At 35.7% G+C, this 22,978-nt stretch overlaps 3 protein-coding genes across 3 annotated transcripts in view; 1 reads left to right on the top strand and 2 right to left on the bottom strand.

Annotated features, from left to right (window-relative positions):
• Positions 1–510: 510 nt before the first annotated feature.
• LOC139974447 (angiopoietin-1-like) lies at positions 511–1,720 on the top strand. Its single transcript, XM_071981612.1, has 3 exons — positions 511–680; positions 836–1,141; positions 1,441–1,720. The coding sequence occupies exons 1-3, from the start codon at positions 609–611 to the stop codon at positions 1,531–1,533; spliced, it is 471 nt and encodes a 156-aa protein (XP_071837713.1). The 5' UTR covers positions 511–608; the 3' UTR covers positions 1,534–1,720.
• Positions 1,721–6,436: 4,716 nt separating this feature from the next.
• Positions 6,437–14,174, bottom strand: LOC139973641 (uncharacterized). Its single transcript, XM_071980460.1, has 8 exons — positions 14,038–14,174; positions 11,291–11,336; positions 10,662–10,831; positions 9,920–10,184; positions 9,495–9,709; positions 9,086–9,394; positions 8,383–8,647; positions 6,437–7,114 (listed from the first exon to the last, which is right to left on the bottom strand). Exons 1-8 carry the CDS (start codon positions 14,116–14,118, stop codon positions 6,795–6,797), a joined length of 1,671 nt encoding a protein of 556 aa, XP_071836561.1. The 5' UTR covers positions 14,119–14,174; the 3' UTR covers positions 6,437–6,794.
• Positions 14,175–18,597: 4,423 nt separating this feature from the next.
• Positions 18,598–22,978, bottom strand: part of LOC139973639 (uncharacterized) — a 5,609-nt gene continuing 1,228 nt past the window's right edge. Inside the window, exon 2 of the mRNA XM_071980456.1 lies at positions 18,598–20,123. Within this exon, the coding sequence (XP_071836557.1) occupies positions 19,158–20,123 (966 nt within the window). The 3' untranslated portion in view covers positions 18,598–19,157. The remainder of the gene's footprint in view (positions 20,124–22,978) is intronic.

Here is a 22,978-nt window from a genome sequence, read left to right as displayed (position 1 = left end):
AAAGTAAAAGTAAAAGTCTTCATTAAGTTTTCATCGCTAACATAGTTTTGCAAACAATATATTTTAATTTGATCTGTTTTCCCTGAATGTAAAACCATTACCTTTGCAAATATTTCTGGTGCAAATAAGAAGAAGGAAAACTTCACAAATAGATTGAGTTTAAATTCTAGTTAAGGTTTAGTCAACCAACCTAACTCCCCCCTTCCCCCTTAAAAAAATATATATATATGTATACATATATAAAATTTATTATGGCAAATATTTACAGTCATTTCTGATTGTTTTTTACCCATTTCACCAAGTTGGGTACACATTTCAAAATTAAAATGGAATAATTGTATAACTCTAATGGATGGAGTTCTCTAACATCATGGCGTAGGTAGGAATGTTCTTGAATAGCCATTCAGATTATTAATCATTTTGATTTTTACAAAATGCTTAATTTGCCTGTAAATGATTATTTGATAAATGAAATTGAGAAAATTTGATAGTTCTTTACGAGCAGCTACAATCAATAAACAGAACATTTTGAAAATCCCAACGGACAATCTGGTTGTAATAGTGACTGCTTGGGTACTGAGGGTTGCACCTGTCCAGCTGGTTTCTTAATGCAAGGGAATGACTGTATCAATAAGAGTGAATGTGGGTGTTTCGTAACAGAGGCCAACCTGGTTGTACCGGTGAGTATTTTGCACCAGTAATTTCAATATCAAGTGACAATGCAAACGAAACAGAAATAAAACTTAAGTTAAATAACGTAACGATGATGCAAAGTGTAAGCACAATCACCAATTGAAATATATGTCTTTTTATATGTTCATCTATTTCATTTTAGAATGGAGAAGCATCCGTAAACGATGAATGCACGCAAAAGTGTTCTTGTAACGATAACCAACTGACCTATGCAGTCTACAGCTGTAGTACCAATGCTTTGTGTGATGTCGAGAATGAAGTACAACAGTGTTATTGTAATGCGGGATATGAAGGTGGCGGTGAAACTTGTGAGCCCTTGTATACAGACTGCCAGGATGTTTATGACGCTAGACAAAGGCAAGATGGCGTGTATACAATAAAGCCTACTGGATGGCCTGGTATACCATTCGACGTAAATTTTAAAATGGAAAACGGAGGAGAATGGACCGTAAGTCTTCATTGAAAAACACTATAAATGTTTCAACTATGTTTCTGTGATTTGTTTATGAATAATTCTTTTTGAGGTACGTATATTAAGAACACTTGAGTAGATGTAAATGATGACAACCCTTAACATTACCCTCCTCCTAAGAGAAACAGCGCAAAAATATAGCTTAAGTTTATCAGACTGAATATCATTTTGTATATATATATAGTCGGTATTCTTCGATTGAGTTTGGTTGTTAGCATGCTTCAACTACTCCCATTATTATCTTTCCTTTATTATCTTTTCCGATATTCTTCCAGGTGTTTCAACGTCGTAACGATGACTCTACGAACTTTATCAAAACTGGACTGATTACAGAGACGGGTTTGGTGACAACAGGAACTTTTGGCTAGGAAATGAAAAACTTCATTACTTGACGAATCAGAAAAAACTACAAGCTTCGAATTGACATCACTACTGCTAGTGGATCGGCTAAATATGCTGAGTATACAGAATTTCAAATCGAGTCTGAAAGCAGCAAGTACACAATGAATAAACTGGGCACTCACAGTGGAACTACAGATTTGTTTCATATTTGATATTTGCGCCTTGCCTTGGTAGGTCAAGTTAAAGTTACTACAGTGTTCGTCAACACATCTTGATGATAAATATTACCTAAAAAATATGCTCTAAATACACTGGATCATAAACCCTCACAAAGAGGGTTTGGTGTTACACCCCGGGCCGCCCGCTCCTGCCCACCACCCCCCCCCCCCCACTTTCACAATTCACGCACACTGATATACTTTATGAAGTTTATAATCCATTTCTGGGTATATATGATAATTTTCACGCATTAATTAGAACACAAAATAGATAGAAACAGTGAAGAAATAATACCACGCATAATCAGGTTATCTTTATTTGTTGCGATTGATGTGAAGAACCTTCTTTGCATTCGCTAGTGTTGGCGTTATAAACTTTAAAAAGGCAAAGAAGGTTTTGTCTTGAACGTGATTTGAGCCAATGCTCTGAACAATTGCAAAATGATCGTCCCATCTAGACCATTTACTGTAAAGAAACAGTACAAAATTATCGTACTATCTGGATCTGTTACTTTTAATAAACAGCACAGTGTTAGATTTTACTATGCCACCGTACCAGCTGGATACCGTTGGTATCATAGACAAAACATTGAGGTAGTCTGACTAGCCGATGATAAAGAACATATGCTGAATGAGCTAGCATCAATATTAGAACAGGAAATATTATGGAAGAGAAATACGACCTTATATCTTCACAGAAAAATTGTAAGGCAAATCAAACCCGATTGAACACACACTACTAACAAAATAATGTTTCTTATAAGATCTGTGAAACAATAACACCAAAAAGAGCCACACACTGTGTTTGAAGACAAAGAAAACCTTAGGCATAGACTGAAATTACAATGTGAAAATAATAGCTAAAAATTAGTCAATGGAAAGACAAGGATTTAGTTCTCATTAACAATCAAACACAATAGTGACTAATTTAATGATCATATTTAATATCATTAAACAATAATTTCCCGTAGGCAAGCCTATTTTTTTTATATTAAACATCATTAATTTAAATCCATATAATCGTCATCTCCTTTGAGTAGTAATCCTGAATAAAACAAAGATCAATACAGAATAAATATGCAACAAGAAGTATATATAATGATCACGGAATTACCCCATTAGTTTTGAATTATGAATCTCTATCAAACCCCTTCAACCCCCCCCCCCCCCTACTCTTCCCATTATACTGTAAAACGTATTCTATGTCCCAACCAAAGTGTGCAATATATCAGGGTACTTACGTTATAGTTAAATGGCCAAGTCTTTACCACTGGTGGTCCTCTCTGTTTTACTTCGCAGGTTATAATTTCTATCTTAACAAAGGAAAACAATTTAGCACGCATGACCAAGACAATGACGCATGTGGCAACTTCGACTGTGCAGAGAAGCACAGAAGTGGCTGGTGGCGCACGAACACCTACTGCTCTAGCTGTTATGGTGCCTATTGTCATTATTTCCAATACAGCAGCAGCTGCACGTCTATTTGAACTTACGAAAACCTCAACGGGGACTACAATGGAGGCAACGGAGAGAGGATCTTTTCTCATTATTATAATAACTGCAACCCCCAAACTGTTGAGATGAAAATTAGACCAATCTCTTGAGTTGATGGCGTATAATCTATCACGTGGTTTCTATCGAAACCATTGTGGAAAATATCAGCTGTAAAACGAACATATATTTTTCGTTATGAGAAAGACATGCCAACTAGTCTACACGCTCCTTTTGTATTTTCGATAGATAATGTATCATCTTTGAGAATTAAAACCTCTCGAGGAAACTTGAATGAGGAGATTATCGTTTCAAATGTGGGACGCAGACTGCAAAAAAAAAATATATTCATTAATCTTTAGACACATTGTTGAATATTCCTTTAACTGCTATGATTACCTAAACTGATTGTGCTTGAACTGTAATAAATATGAATAAACGAAATGATCATATATGTGTATTTATTTGATTTATTGCGTAACCAGCAGGGGTGGGAGGGGTTGGGGACAGGTGACGAGAGCTGTCATTGCGTTTGAATGAAATTACCTCGATAGATGTGCAGCGCATCTCTTCCCTTTGGCTGCGTTTCACTACAAACATTTCTTTCTTTTAAAATTAGTTTATTGTTTTTGGCAATCATTCCCAAGAGAAAGCACCATAAATTGTTCTAAGTTTGAAATTTTGCCTGATGACTTTGTCTTCCTAGATTCATTTTGGCAAAAAATATCGTATTATAATATCTGCGGTCGTCGACCATATCCTTATGTCAGTCTCATCCTGTTTCTGTTTTTTTGTTATCAACCAGAGGGGTTATTAACCAGAGGGGTTAAAAAGAAAACATTATATACTGCACACGAAATTTGAAGGAGGAGCAACTTTAACTTTCATATTTAAGGTTAAAGATAGAGATGCTTAAAAATCTTCCAAGCAAATTGCAGAGGCGTGGTGAAATAATATTTTGATATATACTATTGTGTTATCATGGTACCGTGCAATCAAAATGCCTCTCAAATAAATCTCTACCACATTACTCACTGGATATGGAGAGCTAGCGGTACTTTTTCCTTACCATTGCCTTACGAATTGCCTTTGGCACAAACTCAAGGAACTAATTGTGTGTAATAAAATTTGAATTGAAAACCATCCGAGGTGTATGTTGTAAGACCTAAGCCTTTGCCGGTTTCCCCCACATTGTGGTCGCTTCAGCGTCGTTAAAAGAACTGCTGATTACTAGTATTATTCTTATTATATCGGAATATCCAATTTTATCCACCACATTATCCAATTATAGCTGCCATCTGCAGCTTAATGCCCCAATAGTACACGAATGCCACTAAAAGCTAATGTGTCTCTCAGACACAATGTGTCACTGTTATCGCACGAGCCATTGTCACGGTCATGCGGGCTAAAGTATTTGCCATATACTACCAGAAGGAAATTCTAGCATAAAGAATTAGAGATTCTTCAAAGTTATAGGTAATTGAATTTCAAAGTTTCGAGTGTCCATTAGAAAATGTAGTATCCGCACGAAATGCATGTTTGTGTTGCTTGATTCGTCAAATATTATTAGTTTTAATTGCAAATTCTAGCTAGCTGATACATTCTTGGTTTAAGATGTTTCAATGTTAAATAAATGCATTAATTTTATTAGAGAAAAAACTATTGAAAAAAATCGTATGTTACTTTGCCTTATGAGCCAACATGACAATATTTTAGTATATTTAGCAATTCCGAATATACTTGAACAACTTTAATAGTCCTGGACGTACGACCCCTCCCAATTTGCCAACATAGTCGTTACATAATATACGAATGGTTCCTTAAGCCGTCTGCCTTGATAATATATATTCCGCAGAGTTGGACGTAGAACACTGACGTTGAACATCTCAACAATCTTTAAAATAATCAGAACTTTGCTAAAACACAGGACGTACTAAACTTTTTGACCTTTGGCAGTCACACGCAGTAAACGGTAAACATGTCAGATTTGCGTTTTTTAGAATCAACGTTTAGGCTACTATAAAGCGGTTTGTCATATCCGATGATAAATGAGAGTCATTTCTAGAAATGCAAACGTTGCCAAATTATGTTAAGTGAACCACGGTATCGTGAACCAAGTGTCTCAGTTTTGTTTTAATTTTTCTTAAACGTATTTTGATCGTACGTTTTAATTGTACATCGACAGACATCAAAAATGAAAGCGAATGTCCTCTGTTGATGATAACTATCACCCTGGATTGTACACCTTCTTTCCATCCCCTATCTCACATCTCCTCCCAACCAACTACCCACATTAACAATTACGTTCCAAATTTGAATTCCGATCTATGCACGGTTGTAAGTACAATGTCGCCAATTCATAACGTGATGAAGGATTGTACTGATTGATAATTTCACTTAGATGGCTTTTGTAAGAAAGCTACCCAAAATTTCCTTTTATGCAGTGTATCACCTGAATAGAAACTAACAACAGAGTTGATATATTGTTTTATTCCTAGCAGAAACCACATTGTTATCTTAAATAGTCAGTACGGGGTGGACAATGCCACATTCACCCCACCTTGTTTTTTATTGTCCGGTCTGGCAACATAACTGTATCTATCTTGGGTGACGTTTGTTAAAACTCTTTGAGATACTCTGCAAACAAACAATGTAGATCAGTGTAGAAAGTTCATTAACCAACAGGCAGTGTCATGTTTATTATTCATTCCTTCTCGAAGGGCCTCGTGATAATCCAATTATCATAACAATTGTCTGTTTAGGGTCTCACTGTGAAGGGCGTTGGTTGAAAGTGAAACATGTTGTTGGGTATTTCGTGCCCATCCTCTATCTTGGGTGACTTTAAGTATGTAAAGGGGAACCATGGCTGGACCTATTCGCTTCTCAATAAGAAAACAACTTAATTCGCAATGGGGCCCATCAATTTTATATATAGGGCACTGTCATATCGGTACAAAATCAGTTGAAAGACGTGATAGTTATACAAAGACGCCGGGTGACCTTTCATAAAAACATACCTTGTGATTGACTAGTTCAAGTTTTACACTTACGCATAATAAATATACCTGTTGCACTGTTAAGTACATTTTGTACTCACTCCAAGATCAAATTTACTATGGTATCGTAAAGAACCATTCTTTCAGCGGTCGTCTAGTAAAAGAAAATAAACTTGCTGCTACTGGACGATTTCATTCAAGACGAAATTTTACATTTAGAGAAATTTACTTGCATTTTTATTTATTCATGTATGACAAAACAGAGGAAATGATAACATGCTTCAATTTTTCTAAGATAGCTTCATCGTGTTTTATTTGCTCCGGTTCTTCTTAGAGCGTTATTGTCGAGCATAAGGAAATGCATTGCTACTGCTGGTCATCGTTGTATAAATGAATTAACATTTTACCAGATTAAAAGAATTCATATATTTGTGATATATTTTACGACTGGAATATATACTACGTCGACTTTCATGTCATCCAGGTTTCCGTAGTGATCGTCTACCCCTCTTTTCAATCGTGTTCAGACTCTGATATCAGTTGTTTTAGTAAAATCTGATGGTCCGTTTAGGTTTCCTCATCTCATGAAGAAGGTCGAATTTTCATTTCGACGGATCCGATGTTACAGTTTTCATAGTAGTCAGTGAAAATTTGTCTCCCCCGTTCACCGTTGTAGACTCCGTTGAGGTTGTCATCGGTACAAATTGAATGACAGCTGCTGCTGTATTGAAAATGATGACAATAATTGTAACGATTGTAACTATGACAAGAAGAGCACTGAATATTAGAATGCCACCATCCGCTTCTGTGTAGCTCTGCACAGTTGAAGTTACCGCAAGCATCATTGTCTCGGTCAAATGTACTGAATTGTTTACCTCTGTTGTAATTAACAAAGTTACGACCTGAAAAACATATACAGGAAAATCGGTTGGTACATTGATTACGGTAACGTGCAGTAACAAATAATCCCAATGTTTTCTACTTGCTTTAAGTTTAGATTTCAGTTTACCTTATGTCGACATTACTGCAATTTACGCAGTGATATTCTTATACTAATTAAATATGTATTAATATGTATGAGCATATTATTTCAGATTTGAATGTATTGTTTGATCTGTATGTTTCAGTTACGTGGCTGTGAGAACTACGCATCATTTAAGTGATAATTTGAATGAATATTTCTAGTATTTACCATTTTGGCATAACATAGTCGAAAGGAAATATGTAACTATTCGAGTCTAAAAGAATCGCACACTAGTAAAGGATTCTCAATTGTACTATACAAATGACCACTGAATCATGTTTGTAAGGTCAGTTTTCTTGTGTGCATCTCATAATGCATTGATGTTTTGTAGGGTTTGATGATAAGAGCAGGGTGTGTGTTTGTGCGTTGGCATGATTCACTTGTGAAAATGTCAGCCGTCTGCTGTAGTTGTTTCTCGAACTTATGTTTTTGTGTGAAGATTGTTATTTTTATCATCGAATATAATGTAGCATAGTTGTCTATTGTTTTAATATCAGTCTGCTTCGAGATGATTAAGCAACAAATCTTTTGTGATTTTCAACTTTAATCAATCAAGCTGTCAAATTTAAAACACTAATAACTGCAATTATATTGTGATAATAAAATTGGTTCGGGTTATGTTCATGGTTGTATGTAATATTAACGCTCACTTCAAAGCTACTGCGTTGTCATAATCAGACCGTCGTTTAACATGATAATTCCAACTTTAGCTCCTAAACCGGTTAAATGTAAATTTTGAGTAGGATAACTTGTATTAATTCATTAACGGGTTAACATCGTTTTAATCCATTACCAGGTAAACATCGAGGGAAAAGAGATTTGAACTCGAACTTAAATCAAAACATTGCACCACTGCTTTCTTTCACATGACAAAGACAATGTTGTTCACAAGACCCTTGACCTGTATCAGGTGTGCCTTAAAACTGACGTACTTTTAGGGTTTAACGATTGAAGCGTAATAAATTACATATAACTGTGACATATCGTTATTTGAAATTGATTATATTTTTATTGCACGGAAGAGGGTATAAAATATAAACATTGCAGATGGTCAACCAGTACGTGCTTTTATATGACTATAATTACGCCTCGGAACAACACTCCCGAAACCAAAAGGTTAAGAGAAGAGGAAGAGTCTTTACCAACCTGTATTGCCACTACTCCTATCTCCGAGTTTATTCAATCTGTAGTTGTTGCTTTCAGACTCAACTTGAAACTCTGGGTATTCAGCATATTTCGGTGTCCCGTCGGAGGTAGTGACGTCAAAGCGAAGCTGGTAATTTTTCCGATTTGTCATGTAATGAAGCTTTTCATTACCTAGCCAGAAGTTTTCACCGTCACCAAATCCTTCCTTGTAAGATATCCAGTCCTTATAGAAACTAGTAGAATCATCAGTGCGACGTTGAAATACCTGAGCAAATGTGTAAAAAAAAAAGCGAAAATCATTTATAAACAAGCAATCAATTGGTTCATAGATATTGTATGTTTTGATAATGCAATATCAGTTTATGCATGACATTTAACCGTATGAAACAGCAAAACAATACTTTTGTGTCTATAAGCTGTTCTATAGGGCGCATTAGAATATGCTTTTGTATATAAAGTTATTGTCTCTTACTTTCATAGATTACTGTGGACTGAGTAAGTTTACTATTATTCAGAGTTCCTTTAGTTTTTCAATAATGTATCCGAATTGTATGTGTAAACTTAAATATTGTAAATAAGCCGGAAATGTAATTTCCGTAGCGAATTGTATATTTTGATTATACATATTAGACAGGTCATCGGCTAAAATTAAAACTAATACCTCTTAACACGTTTCAACAGTCAGAAAGAACAAAAGACTTACCGTCCATCCTCCACCATTATCCATTTTACAGTACACACTAAATGATGAGCCCGACCATCCAGACGGAACGATTGTATAAACACCATCTTGTGTATGGCCGGCGTCGTAAACATCTTTACAGTCTTCATATAAAGGTTCACAACTTAGTCCGTCACCTCCATAACCTTCATTACAAGAGCATTGTCTCACTTCAGCGTTCATATCACACACGGCATTAGCACTGCACCTGTAGTCATCTTCACAGCTTATTCGGTTATTGCTGCACGAACACTTCTGTGTGCAGTCATCGTTGACATATGTTTCCCCATTCTAAAATACAAAACAGTAACAATATATAAGACCAAAAATAGTCATACTTTCGTGAGTATTCGCAATAGCAATATATAGTTAAATAAAATTAAGTACTCACTGGTATAACCAAATTCTCATCTGTTATGAAACAACCACAGTCACTCGTAGGGATGCAGTCACTTCCATGCATTAAGAACCCTGTAGGACAGTTACAACCCTCACTACCCAGGCAGGTATTATTACATCCACCCGCTCCATTGGGATCATCGCACGTTGCTTGGCAACTGCAGGTGTTGTAGATCATATTCGAAGGACAGGTTGACAGTGCTGAGCCTGGATGTGAAACAAATATGTAATATTACTTTATGGCAAAACCAGAATTTCCGGGCTAGAAATAACGCAATGAAAATGTGTACACAATGAACAAACGAAGGAAACGTGTTTGCATTGTATTGATGGGAACGAATGTAAAATACTTGGAGATAAAGGTAAACGATCGGTAGTTCTTGATTTAAGACTTTATCAATCATCTCAGCCACTTACCTAAATTGCTTTCCAATACTCCGATACTGGATATCATATATTGACCCCATCCGTCAGTGATACGGAAATCTTTGTAAATAGCATACAAGGCTGACCCATTATAAAGAGTAATATCCACACGAAGTTCATACACTTCCTGATTCGTCAAATACGACAACTTTTCATTGCCGAGCCAAAACTCAGAGGACAGGAATCCAAATCCATCTTCATACTGTGCCCAACTCCTGTTAAAGTTCACAAAGCCACCCTCGCGTCGTTGAATGACCTAACAAAAAGAAACGAGTTTTAAAACATATTCCTGTTGCTAGTTATATTTCTGGTGGTTGCAGTTGATAGCTTAGTGAAATTGGTAAAAATTGACATCGTTTGGTCAAACTATGTACTCATAACTCTCTGTAAAAATAATTGTTCACGTTCAGTGTTATGATATGAATGCAACAATGATGTCATCTTGGTAACTGAGTTAAAACTATGTTTGCTTCTCTTTACAAATCCATTTCATTTCATCTTCATGAGAAACCAAATATTTTTACAAAAAATATGTACTAATGAAATCCAAATAGTTACACATCATATTGATAGCTAAGTAAATATTTCAACTTTAATATATTACAGTGATAAATTAATCATCAAATTGTTTGAAAAATTGACATGCATTATGTATCTCCGAAAATAGCAGCACGACACTTATTTTAAAGCAAACTCTTGGCAGCATTTTTTTTTTAAATAGTCATGGACGTACCGTCCATCCTCCTGTATCTACATCGTTGTTGCAGAATACTTCAAATGGTTCTTTATAACCATCTGGTTTGATGAGGTATACTCCACTGGAACTTGATGTAGAACACTGACGTTGGACATCTCGACAGTCCTTGGGATATTCAGAACTTTGATAAAAGAAATACGATCCACCTGTAAGAAAAGCGACATAATTTCTGCACTACTTTTGCAGGTGATAATAATAATTGCAAAAAAAAATGGATATATATTTGAATTAAGTTATAATCCTCACAATGAATATCTCAAAAACATACCGTTAATACACATTTCAATTTCCACTTGTTTTGGACATTTAACCGAAAAGAATTTCTTGACAAGGACATTGTCCAAAGACAGTTTGACTAATGTGAATAACGCCTGGCATGTTATTGACTCTCACTTGTGTAAATTAATTATAATATTAGACTTAGCAACTGCTCTTGCCTCTTTGCATTGCCAAGAGCATTGCTATATTGAGATATAACACGATGATTAAATTTGTAGCATCGTGTACTCTCAATTACTGAAAAAAATAGTGTTACTCACCAAAGCAAAATTAAACGTACTGTAAACATAAATATAATAACTTATAAAAGGCAACATATATCTCACTTTGAGTGTCATCTGTAGTTGAAGGCAGGCTGTGCTGATGATTACTCTGCAAATAAATAATATATGATGTCTTGTAGATATGGAAAAAAATCAATGCACGTGTTCTCTCATAGTGGAAATCGTGAGATACATCTCACCGTTATTAAACGTGCGAACATTATTGTCAATGCAACCAAATTCGTTCTTTGCATCCTAACATAAATTTCTGTTACCTTTGTTTGAAGACTACATTGATCCGGTGGTAGCCATACAAAATGAATACATTGATCAATTTAGGGATATATACTTAAAAATGTCCATAGAGAAATCTTACAAGTGTAACTTTGTTGAATATTGACAAATTCGAAGAAGCACCGCTCACGTTTATCCATGATGTTAAACGTTAACAAGATCGAGCTTGATGAATGTAACTACTAGTAGTCTGTTTTAAAGACATAATAAATGTAACTTACAACAATGTAACTAACGTGCATTTGTCTCATTGAAAACGATCGAAATGTATACCGTCTAAACAAATTTATTCTAATTCTTCTAGCAACCTTCATAGATATCCTTGCTACCCCAGCCGGCCCTGACAACAATATTACTCAATTTAAAGACCATATTTAATAATCTAGTAAATTTTGATATTTCACATTTCGCCCTAACTTTTCAGGATACTAGCATGTTTAATAACGATATTATTGTGCCCATTAACATGGTTATAGAACTTATGATGATAATGAGTATGGTAATACTACAGGGAAAAAAAAGTCAGTTACGTCAAACTCTTGGCACAATTAATTATCATTGCGTAACCTCATCAGGGTATGATACTTTGCAACTCAATCCTCTTGGGGAAAAAATGTAGTGTACTAACTCTAAATCCGATCCATCATATCATCGGCCCATCAGCCTTATCCCTGATCCAGGCATTCATTTATATCTTCTTAACAATTATTTGAGCACATTTATAACAATATTATCACTCTCTCTAACTCTTCCAAGAGAGACATCACAGACAAAAAGTACATTTTACATCCCACATTTTGAAAGAATAAATGAAAATGGCTTTCAAGAAACCACATGCAAACTTGATATTGTCGCTCTTTTCTAAGTTTCGTTGTTGTATTTTAATTAGCAAAGTGGATGACAAAATGCGCAATATGTATCCAACGACTAAATATTTAGATGATATTCGTAACAATATGTTGAATTTAGCCAGTTCGATGACGATCTCGTTAATTAGCATATGATTCAAATAAACATAATGTTACAACTGAGTCATTTTTTCCAGATTACTGTTTACATCTGATGTTGATATTAGCTTACTCTTTCAATGACTCATAGAACAAGTTTATCAACCCGATATTCAGCCCGTTGTATGCTTAGTTAATGATGGCCGTGAACACCAGTTCATAGGAAAAATATTTCTAACAAATAAACGTATATTAACATATTGCTAACGATATAATGGAGATGAGTTAACATTATATGTTGGATATCATTTTATCATTTGTAAAGTGTCATTATAATTATTTTACTTCTTTCGAGTCCGACTATTTTATCCAACACATTGTATTTAGTGTATTAAAACGAAAATGTAATGTACTTCGTTAATGTTGTTACTGAATTCATTACAGGAATTCTATTGAATAACTTTGATGAAAAACCATGAAAACATGATTATATTTATATATAAGACAAGAAGAGAACTTATATTTTTACTAACTCTACTAGGAAATGCACGAGGCTTCTTTTCTAATGAACAAGTAAAGCAATATCTTCTTTTTGTAAGAGTTAAACCATTTGACTCATTACAAAAATTGTTGTAATGAGCTCTACTAGGAAATGCACGAGGCTTCTTTTCTAATGAACAAGTAAAGCAATATCTTCTTTTTGTAAGAGTTAAACCATTTGACTCATTACAAAAATTGAATGAAGTTTTTCTTAACCATATAAAGCTTTCTTTGCGTTAATGAAGAAACAATAGCAATTAATATTTTCTTCTAAATCCTCCTTGCAGTTGCTTAGTTTTAAAGGGACATGAATGGAACACTTAATTGAACAAATGAAAGTAAATAAATTTGTTGGACTATGGCATATTAACTAGTAATGTCAAATTCAGAAAAATCGAGATATAAATGTATATGTCACAAATGTGAAAATAGTTGACACTTCAATGTGTCAATTTCAATGTGCGATTTAAAAGCTGTACGTGAAATTATATGCCCACGATATCTAAGGTTACATTTTCTAGATTTGCGGTCCTCTATAAATGAATACAACATATTTTTTATTGTTAAATCAAAATTATATGGAAAATGTGTAACATTTAACAGACGAAATAATGCATAAAGTGAAGATAAAGAAAACCACAGTTAGTGTAAAAGGTACAAACTACTTGAAAGTAAAGAATCATAGGTTTTTCTATTTTGTTTTGGCTGAATCAAATGAATGAAAAGAAAACAATAAATCACTTACTATTAAGCAAATAACCTTTTGACAATCAGATAGTAACAATCTGTTTTGCTTTATGAGTTGTAATATAAAGATCATTTACTATGCCTTCAACATCGTGATAAAAACAACTTTTGAAAAGTGAAATGCAATCGTTCGTATCAACCAATAAACATATGCCTACTATACATTCTCTAGAACACCTTCTCTTGCAAATACAATAAGTACAAACTATTTGGATCTTGAAAAATACATGTAGGAATGCATATACTGGAAAATCAAATACTACTCTAGATTATGTAACTCACCGTTTGATCTGACCACGCAACGTTGATAATCGTTGTACACGAAAATGCAAAAACTGCGCTTACAAGCAAGAGAAACTCCATCCTTATGACTTTCGAAGAAGATCAGGAATGACAGCCCAGGTAGAACGTATCAACGGTTCCCAAAATTATACTGAACTGATTTTTGCTTCAAGAAACGACGGATGACTTGTAGTTTCTTTCTGATAAAATTACAAGTTTACTGTAGGCTCATTCTATATCGCATTTTATATAGTTTATGTAAAGTTTTCTAATACAATAAGCTGATGGTGTTCGTCGAGATGGATCCACAGGTATCCGTCAAGCAGATATTGAAATGTTATTGAACGTTCTGTGAACTTTCACTTGCGTGCAATTGACTTCACGGAAATACATACTCACGTGTAAGACACCCATTCGCGACCGTTGTAGATGTATATCCCGTTCAGGGATGACATTTAATATTGTAGATTGATAACAGTCCATTGTTCCATTCTAACAATTCACACCTTTCTTTTTTACGGTTGAAGGTATGGTGTTAGTGAAAGGTATTCGGCTCTTGGTTCCAAATGTTTCGTGGCAGTAAAAGTCATGCCGAACATTCTACAGACATGGAGGTTGAAAATCGGATATACTACCAAGTAGTTTAAACATTTGTGTTTGTGTGTGGATTTTCTTATTTTGTAATATTACTGAACACAGTGAGTTGTGATTTACACCACTGGATACATGTAAAGTAGGCACGTATGGAATTCTAATGGTAGGCGTTTTCAATGTAGGCCTATCTAAGGAAACAAGTTTATTGCACCTCTTAAAGACAATAATCTCAAGGACCAGAATGTGATCTTAAAGCGGTCTTAATGAAATCTCTTGAAAGTCATATCAATGGCCTCAAATATGTAACATATTAATTTGATTATAATTAAATGTTGCATAACGGTATAACGTGTGGAGTCCCCATTTAAGTCGATATTTGTGGTGTGTACTCCCATAGGTTGGCGATGTTTTGATAGGTAGTTGTCCAAAACTTGAAATATATTGTATGTTTCAGCCAATGCTTCATTTTATTTACAGATATTTTTGTTTCTCGTCAGATTTACCAAAAGGATAAACTAAAGCAATGGAGCTATAAACCATATGAATTTAAAATTTATACTTATTCTCATACTAGCCTATGCAAACAAATAAAAATATGTAATGTTACAATTACAAATGAATAAAACTACAGGTTTAATTAATGGATATTTTCATGTCTTGGGCCCGTCATCATCCTACATTGAATGACTTTATTGAGCAATAATGGGTCTACTCTGTTGGGATAGGTTAACACATCCAAACAGTCTGTAGTACGGAAGAGAAAACGTGCCTTCGGATGAGGGAAATACGGTTATCACATTCAGAGATGATTTCAAGAGTTGTAATCCCATGCATGTCAACAGGGGAAAAAAATGTTTAACTTGTTTTTGCATTCCGCATGCTCACTGTTGAGTATTTTTAATTTTTTTTGTGGGGGGGGGGCGGTATATTAAATGCTCAACTGCAATCTGGCTATCCCAAGTGTAGGTACTGCAAATGTATATTAAGTGAAAAGCGCTCGAAAATTTACTTACAAAACTCTTAAATATGCATTCAATGGTTCAAAGAATCACGGTGATAAGTGGCGTATAAAGTTCACTTTGGTTGAGTAGCTTATCAAATTGATCATGGAGATCTTTTGGCAATTTCTCTAGGCTTCGATGCCTATTTTATCATTCGATTTGCATATCCTAAGTCCTAAGAGCCTGGACAAATGAGCGTAATTACGCGGCACACCGGGACGAGGAGACAAATTTCTGAATAAACGCTCGAGAGGAAGAAATGCCTACGTCAACGGTCATTTATGTTAGCTGTGGCCCTATACATAATACCAAATAAAAAAAGCCTAGGCGTATAAGCATTTTGGTGAAACCGAGAAGCACTGCCGTTTGTGAAAATATGTTTCTTAATTTTACAGACACAGATTGGAAAGAAAACTCCCGAGTCGATCGAGAAACATTTTCATTCCTTTTGATACACTTCGGGCATATATCCAAAAGCGGTCGAAAGTAATGGAAAGACCGATTTCTGTATGAAGACGAGTGCCACTGTGGAATTCCATGTGTATACACATATATACGGCAGTTGTTGATATTTACACTAGATAAGACCGGTAATAGCGTCAATCGTTCATAGCCATAGTTCATCTGCACACAGCAGGGGTTGCTGCGAGCAAGCAAATCTCAATTCACCTTCCTTCGGAGGGCTATTGGGTCCAGACCCAGCCCTATCCCTAGTCCCGTTCCCACGTAAGGGTAAACCTTGCTTTTTCGGAGATTATCAGGGCTGGGTCAGAGCTTGTCCGGGTTTGTGGGAACGCATTTCCAGAGTCCTTTCATTCATCTAAAGCACAGATCAGTCACGCGTATGCAGGCAACCGCAGTACACAATGTCCACGTGACAAATATACCTAAAGCTATCTATAACAAACAACCACTGTATAGAACCTGTTGTAAAACAAGTTCCTTGTTGATAATTCTATCTACGTAATCGAGACTAAAATAGCAATTTTATTAACGAAAGAAATAACGAAAAGTATTTTTTTTTAAATGACACAAACATTGTAAATCTGTGAGAGTGACGGTTATGAATTTGTATTGCAATAGGCATGATTATTTTTGATATCGGTAGACTAACATGGTAAACCATATAAAGTAAATTTTCTCTTATATATTATAGGACATCAATGCACATCATGCGAGGCTTGGCATATTTTGCATGTATTCAGTCGATTATTTATTCCATGATACAATTCCCCAAAAACCTTAAACATTAACCTTTAACCCTTATCAGCCAAATTAATATGGTTCTTATACAGAGACCATAAAAGTGTCTCTTAGAAAGCAAAATAGAATTAAAAAAGGGGGTCACAAAATTAATACGATGAATTAATAACATGTCCTTGAACAAAAATTGACTCATTACGACTAAATAAGAAAAACATATTAACGTTCCTTTCTTCGTCTCTTCAACTCATTTTATCTGTGCGGAATTGAACCTTTAGGCCGACGCCCTCAATATGATACCCTTAAAAAAATTCGTATTGTTTCATGGGATACACCATCATTAGCTCAACCGAGTCCGTGTGAAATAAAGTGACCAATAGTTCGTAGTAGGGTATTCAAAAAAAAAGTTCAGTGCACAGTTTAGATCATACAAAAGAGCAATACACAATATTTTAAAACAGAAGCAATACCAGTACAAACATCATGATACTATTTCCTTCAATAGTACGAACGTGAAATGGACCTGAACCGACTAAATATATCTGCAGAATGTCCCAATAGGTAGATACAAGTGTTTATGCAATTCCGAGTTAATCAGACGACATTTTACTTATTGCGTTGGACCACGCTTCATGCTCAACAGATCAGACAAAATGAATTGAAGAAAGGCCAGCAGCTATATATGTATATATATATATATATAGAGAGAGAGAGAGAGTTGGTTGGTTGGCGTCTATCTTGGCGCAGAGTGCTCTATGTCCGGTGGACAGAGCGGAATATATGTTGATACTAGCTGAGACTAGTGGAACACTAGTAGTTGTAACTCGGAGTTTCACGCGTTTAGCGATCGTCAGACAACGTTACAACTACTATTTACAACTACTAGTGTTCCACTAGTCTCAACTAGTATCAACATATATATATATATATATATATATATATATATATATATATATAAGCATCGATGATTCTTGTCATTAAACTACGCATCGTCCGTTTGACTTTTCAAAATATCCATTTTTAATTATCTTATACTTTTAGTCCCCATACCCATTTTGCTGATTAATTTCGGAAAACAAACTTCCGAAGCAGATTCAATGTTTCTAATTCTAAAATTCTAAATGCATTCTGACCAGGTGGGATTCATAAAGAAGAGCTGTCGCAATCGTTTTTTTTTTTTGCCATTATGGCGCGAACGATTCACCGTACAATCAATGCCACCGACCATATTAGCATGTACATTAAACAGAGGTTAACAAAATAGTCTACACATACGGCCCGATCAAGATTTTAACGCAGTCTTATACTCGTACCGTCCACTATTTTTACCCAATTCCATGAAGGAAACGTCTGAAAACACCTCTTTATTCATTGCAATGGAAAGGAGTGGACGCAATTTTGCAAGCTACGTAAGTAACCAAGGGCGTAGGAACCGGGGGGCTGGGGCGCCAGCCTTCCAGTGAAAAATGTGGAGGGGCGGAAGTATCATTCCGCCCCCCCCCCCGCTTCGCAAGTCAGAAAACCCCTTTCTCATTTCCAAATGAGAAAAAAATCTCATTTGGAGCACCATATTGCATCTAAGGCCAGGTGAAAATGCAAAATTAAGTTTACAAAATGGAGCGGGTGTTGAAGTGTGCTGTGCTATATTGCACCAAATTGCATCTGAGGCCACCTGGAAATGCAAAAAATTCCACCTCCTTAGACCCCTCCCCCAGGCCGGCCATCAGTCTTCAGCCCCCCCCCCCCCACTCAAAAGGACCTTCCTACGCCACTGTAAGTAACACCGAGAGAGAGATACTATTCAAGAGAAGAGACCTAACACAGGCTAGCCACGAAAGTGAATGTAGTCACATGCCTAACGGTCTTAAACAAAGAGAGCGAAATTTGTTTGGCGCATGAGATCTTGGGATTGGCTTGGAAGTTTTGATTGACGTTTGTAGGATCTACGGAATAGTTAAATGTGTCACTTTCACTGAGCTTTTACTGCAGTAAGCTGGAAATGTCGAAGTATAAATTTGGCTAGCAGGTACTGAGACTTTAATGTTAATTCATCCACCTGGTCTTATCTTAGTTCCTACAGCCAAGACAAGGTTGAATATTGAACCTGAAAGTGCTGTTGGTCAGCCGATCAAACTGTAAATATTTTACTTACGGTTCCTCTATATCTTTATCTGTATACACACATAAATATTTGGTGTTCTAAACCTATTATATGTTTCGAATATATTGACTTCTCTTGATGTTAATTACACAATTGGCAGACAGTCTATCCAGCAAACCCACCACCAGCATAAATTCACTATACCTGTGTGTCCAAGAAGTTTACTGCATGTATAGTCTACTATTTTCAATATGTGTGATACATTTTTCTACGAATTTTAGTGGGTATTGCGGGAAATATTTCACCACAACATGTGGCATTTTATCCATCGATGACACCTTCCACGTGTCTATTTGAATCCCATCTACACCTGTTACTGTTACCTGTCTATTAACTATGGTCACCCAATTGCCCCTAGAGAAACCATTAATCAACAAATTCTTGTGAAAAAATGCACCTAGTCTTGGAGCAGAGCGGAAAAAATATACTAACTCTACAAAATGCGATACACTTCTGACCGTATTGTATCGATAGGTCACATACACTTCCCATAAATTACCATCTTCTTCGATAACTTCACTCAAACTGGATCTCGGTAGACCTCCTCTCTCGATCTTTTGACAATATTTAACAATACCTTTCCCACCTTTGATGAACTTCTGTTTACCATTGGAAAGGCTGTAAACACACTGTCTCTTGTCAAAGGCGAGAGGTATAATTTCAAATATTGGATAAGTTGGACTCGACTCAATCAAATGCAAGCTTCCATCGTATGATAAATCCCGAACAATAATAGCTGGGTGCATATCAAACATTGCATCATAGACTCGATCTCCTGCTCCAACGAGTTGTGCATCGTAGCCCAATCGTCTTAACAGGGCGTGTAGAAATAGACCGAACCAGTAACATTGCCCTCCGTGGAGAGATAAAATATCCTGCTTTAGTTGTTGTAAGATTGCTTCCTCGTCTTCTCCAAGGTTCTCGTTGGTGCAAAAAGAAATGGCTGTAAGATTATTTCCCGGCATAGAAAGCTTGAACCTCTTCAGGACTTCGTTGAGGAAAGTCAATCTATCTTGCATTAAACCATGGTAGGTATTCTTCATGTGAAGGGTGTCGGAGAGAAAGGAGTCTACTTCATAATCTGTCAGAGGAACTCCGTTCAAATTCGAAGAGTCAGTGTGACTATTCTGAAACAGATTAGAAAGGAATACATGATGTTACTGACATCAAAATATGAACACAAGTACTATGGCCTTAATCAGACTGTGAATGGGATAAACATATCACTTTTATACCTGTTCCAGTTTAAAAGATATCCGTGCGGTGTTGTTAGAAGCTCCAATGAACCAGTTGTTTTGTACATTTAGTACGTTTTTGTAAGAATACGTTTGCTCTAATTTGTTTCACAGTTTAAAGACATGAGGAGTTATTCACAGAGATCACATTATGATAGACTTTGACCAAATATTTAAATGTGAACAAATATTACACGATGATTGCCTCCAAGCTTTATTTTATGGTTTATTTTGTTTGAAAATATGGAAATTGAGATTTCGAATTGAAGGCAATGATCAAATTATGTAATGGAAAAAAAACTCTCTTGTATCACTTTGAAAAAAATATGCCATTTCATTATTTTAGACATATAACAAATAAAAAAAATGCACTAGGACAGGGGCTAGCAATGGCCATATCGATGTCCACCCACGCTCCCCGGAGGCAAAATAATGCATATATACGAGAATCGCCCATGAAACGTTCGGTTGCCCATCAACGGACAACTTCCTATAGGCTACCGAACGACCCGGTACAGTTATTTATTTTTGTGCATTACCAGCAATTTAATAATACCGACAGTTAACAAGCTCACTCTCTTGACAAAGTAATATATGGAAATTAATATGAAAACAAATGAACAAAGAGTACACGGATGTGGTTAGATATCAATCAATGTCTGCTCAAAGCCTGCATTGGCTTTCGTCATATGTTTACGTATATACTGGCAACAATGACAATTGTTTAGTATATGTATTCAAATATTAAATATAGACGAATGCAGTCATTCTGATCGTTAATTAGTTTGTTACTTAAGGCTCTAAAGGTCTAACGAACTACCAATAATGCCAAAGCTTTTATGTTTTGGTAAAAAGAAGACCAAAATAAATTCTCAAAGGGAGAGAACCCTATAATCGACAATTACGTCACTCAAGTTAAAATGGTTCTAAATCAACCAAACACACAAATTTCCCCTTTTTGTTAACAATGTGTAATCTCCCAAAGTTGCACTACGACGTAACGAACTTGGTACGCGACGTATTATGATCGGCTCTGTATACATCAGTGATTAAGAGTAGCAACTGTCTGCTCAAAGCCTGCATTGGCTTCCGTCATATTTTAACGTTTATACTGGCAACAATGACAATTGTTTAGTATATGTATTCAAATATTAAATATAGACGAATGCAGTCATGCTGATCGTTAATTAGTTTGTTACTTAAGGCTCTAAAGGTCGTACGAACTACCAATAATTCCAAAGCTTTTATGTTTTGGTAAAAAGAAGTCCAGAATAACTTCTCAAAGGGAGAGCACCCTACAATCGACAATTACGTCATTCAGGTTAAAATGGTTCTAAATCAACCAAACACACAAATTTCCCCTTTTTGTTAACGATTTGTAATCTAGCAAAGTTGCACTATGACGTAACGAACTTGGTACGCGACGTATTATGATCGGCTCTGTATACATCAGTGATTAAGATACTTAACAGAGTAGCAACTCAGAAAGGTATACTCTATCGCTGATATTTCAAGCTGAAGCTATACTTATTGTCTATGTTACTCACACACAAACACCCACAGACATGAATCATTTAGGCAATTCTGGTGAGTGCTACGTAATGGCAAAGAACTCCGAAAAGCAGAGTTTATCAAAACTATACACAAGTGAATTTACACATTACAACGACATTGTCATCGAATTGTTGCTCATTCATGGTAAACCAGGGAAAACCATGACATAATTATGATAAATTTATCACCAGTGTAATGAAACTATAAACGCAAACGTAAGATTTAATCTGTCCTCATTGACTGCAGGTGACTAATTTTTATGAGCTAACACTGCAGAAATTAGGAATGATTTATTTTCAGGAAGCATCCGTTTGAACTTTGAAGCATGCATGCCTAACAATAATATTTGCAAACTGGCTAAGTTTTAGACAGAAGGTTCAACAACCTAAGAATCGAACAATTATATTGTAGCTCATTCAAGATGATGTTTCTCAATTTACAATGATTGCTGAATGACGATAATGCTTCTGTCAACAAAAGGTTTATTTTCTACATTTATAACTTAAAAAAGGCATTTGAACTAAAACCAAAACTATAACCCCAGTTTCAGTTTGTTAGAAATGTTCCAAGTAGCCATGATTTAAGATTGGAAATTGTGCACTGGAATACTGGTGTACTTATCTAACATGTGATCAGGTAAACTAAACTCTTGGGCTGTGACTTACTTGGCGTTAATCCGCTCATCTTTTATGTTGTAGAAATGTGCCCTTCAAGTAGAACACGCATTAGTAAGGATTTTGTATCGGCGCTCGCAGAGGTAAAATTGTATTACTTGAAGTCTCAATAGCAATTTAATTGTAACGTATATGCGACGAATGCTCGCCAGTTAGACACTGCAGTTCCTGCTTGGACATTTATCTGTTCAGAGCCGAGCTCCTTCGAGTTTAAAACGACATTAATGGCTTTCATAATTACGAGTAATTGTTATGTTCATTTTATTTGTGGACCTAAGAATACAGCTTATCATGCGGCCCACAAGTTTAATATGCAAGTGTGTTTTACTTTCCGACTGGGGACACCATTGTTTTGTTTTTTTTAATTGTTCAAGTACACGTACCCTAAAGTTATCAATAACTAATCCAAACTAACCCTAAACATGGCCGTGGCTAGATGGGGTGGGATGTGACCTACCCTCCCCACCCCTCCCCATTCACCCATGCACAACTCTGCACCAGTCGCGAACAAATGTATTT

The sequence above is a fragment of the Apostichopus japonicus genome, chromosome 9 (assembly GCF_037975245.1).
Source record: "Apostichopus japonicus isolate 1M-3 chromosome 9, ASM3797524v1, whole genome shotgun sequence".
NCBI lineage: Eukaryota > Metazoa > Echinodermata > Holothuroidea > Aspidochirotida > Stichopodidae > Apostichopus > Apostichopus japonicus.
This window is presented reverse-complemented; position numbering and strand designations above follow the sequence as displayed.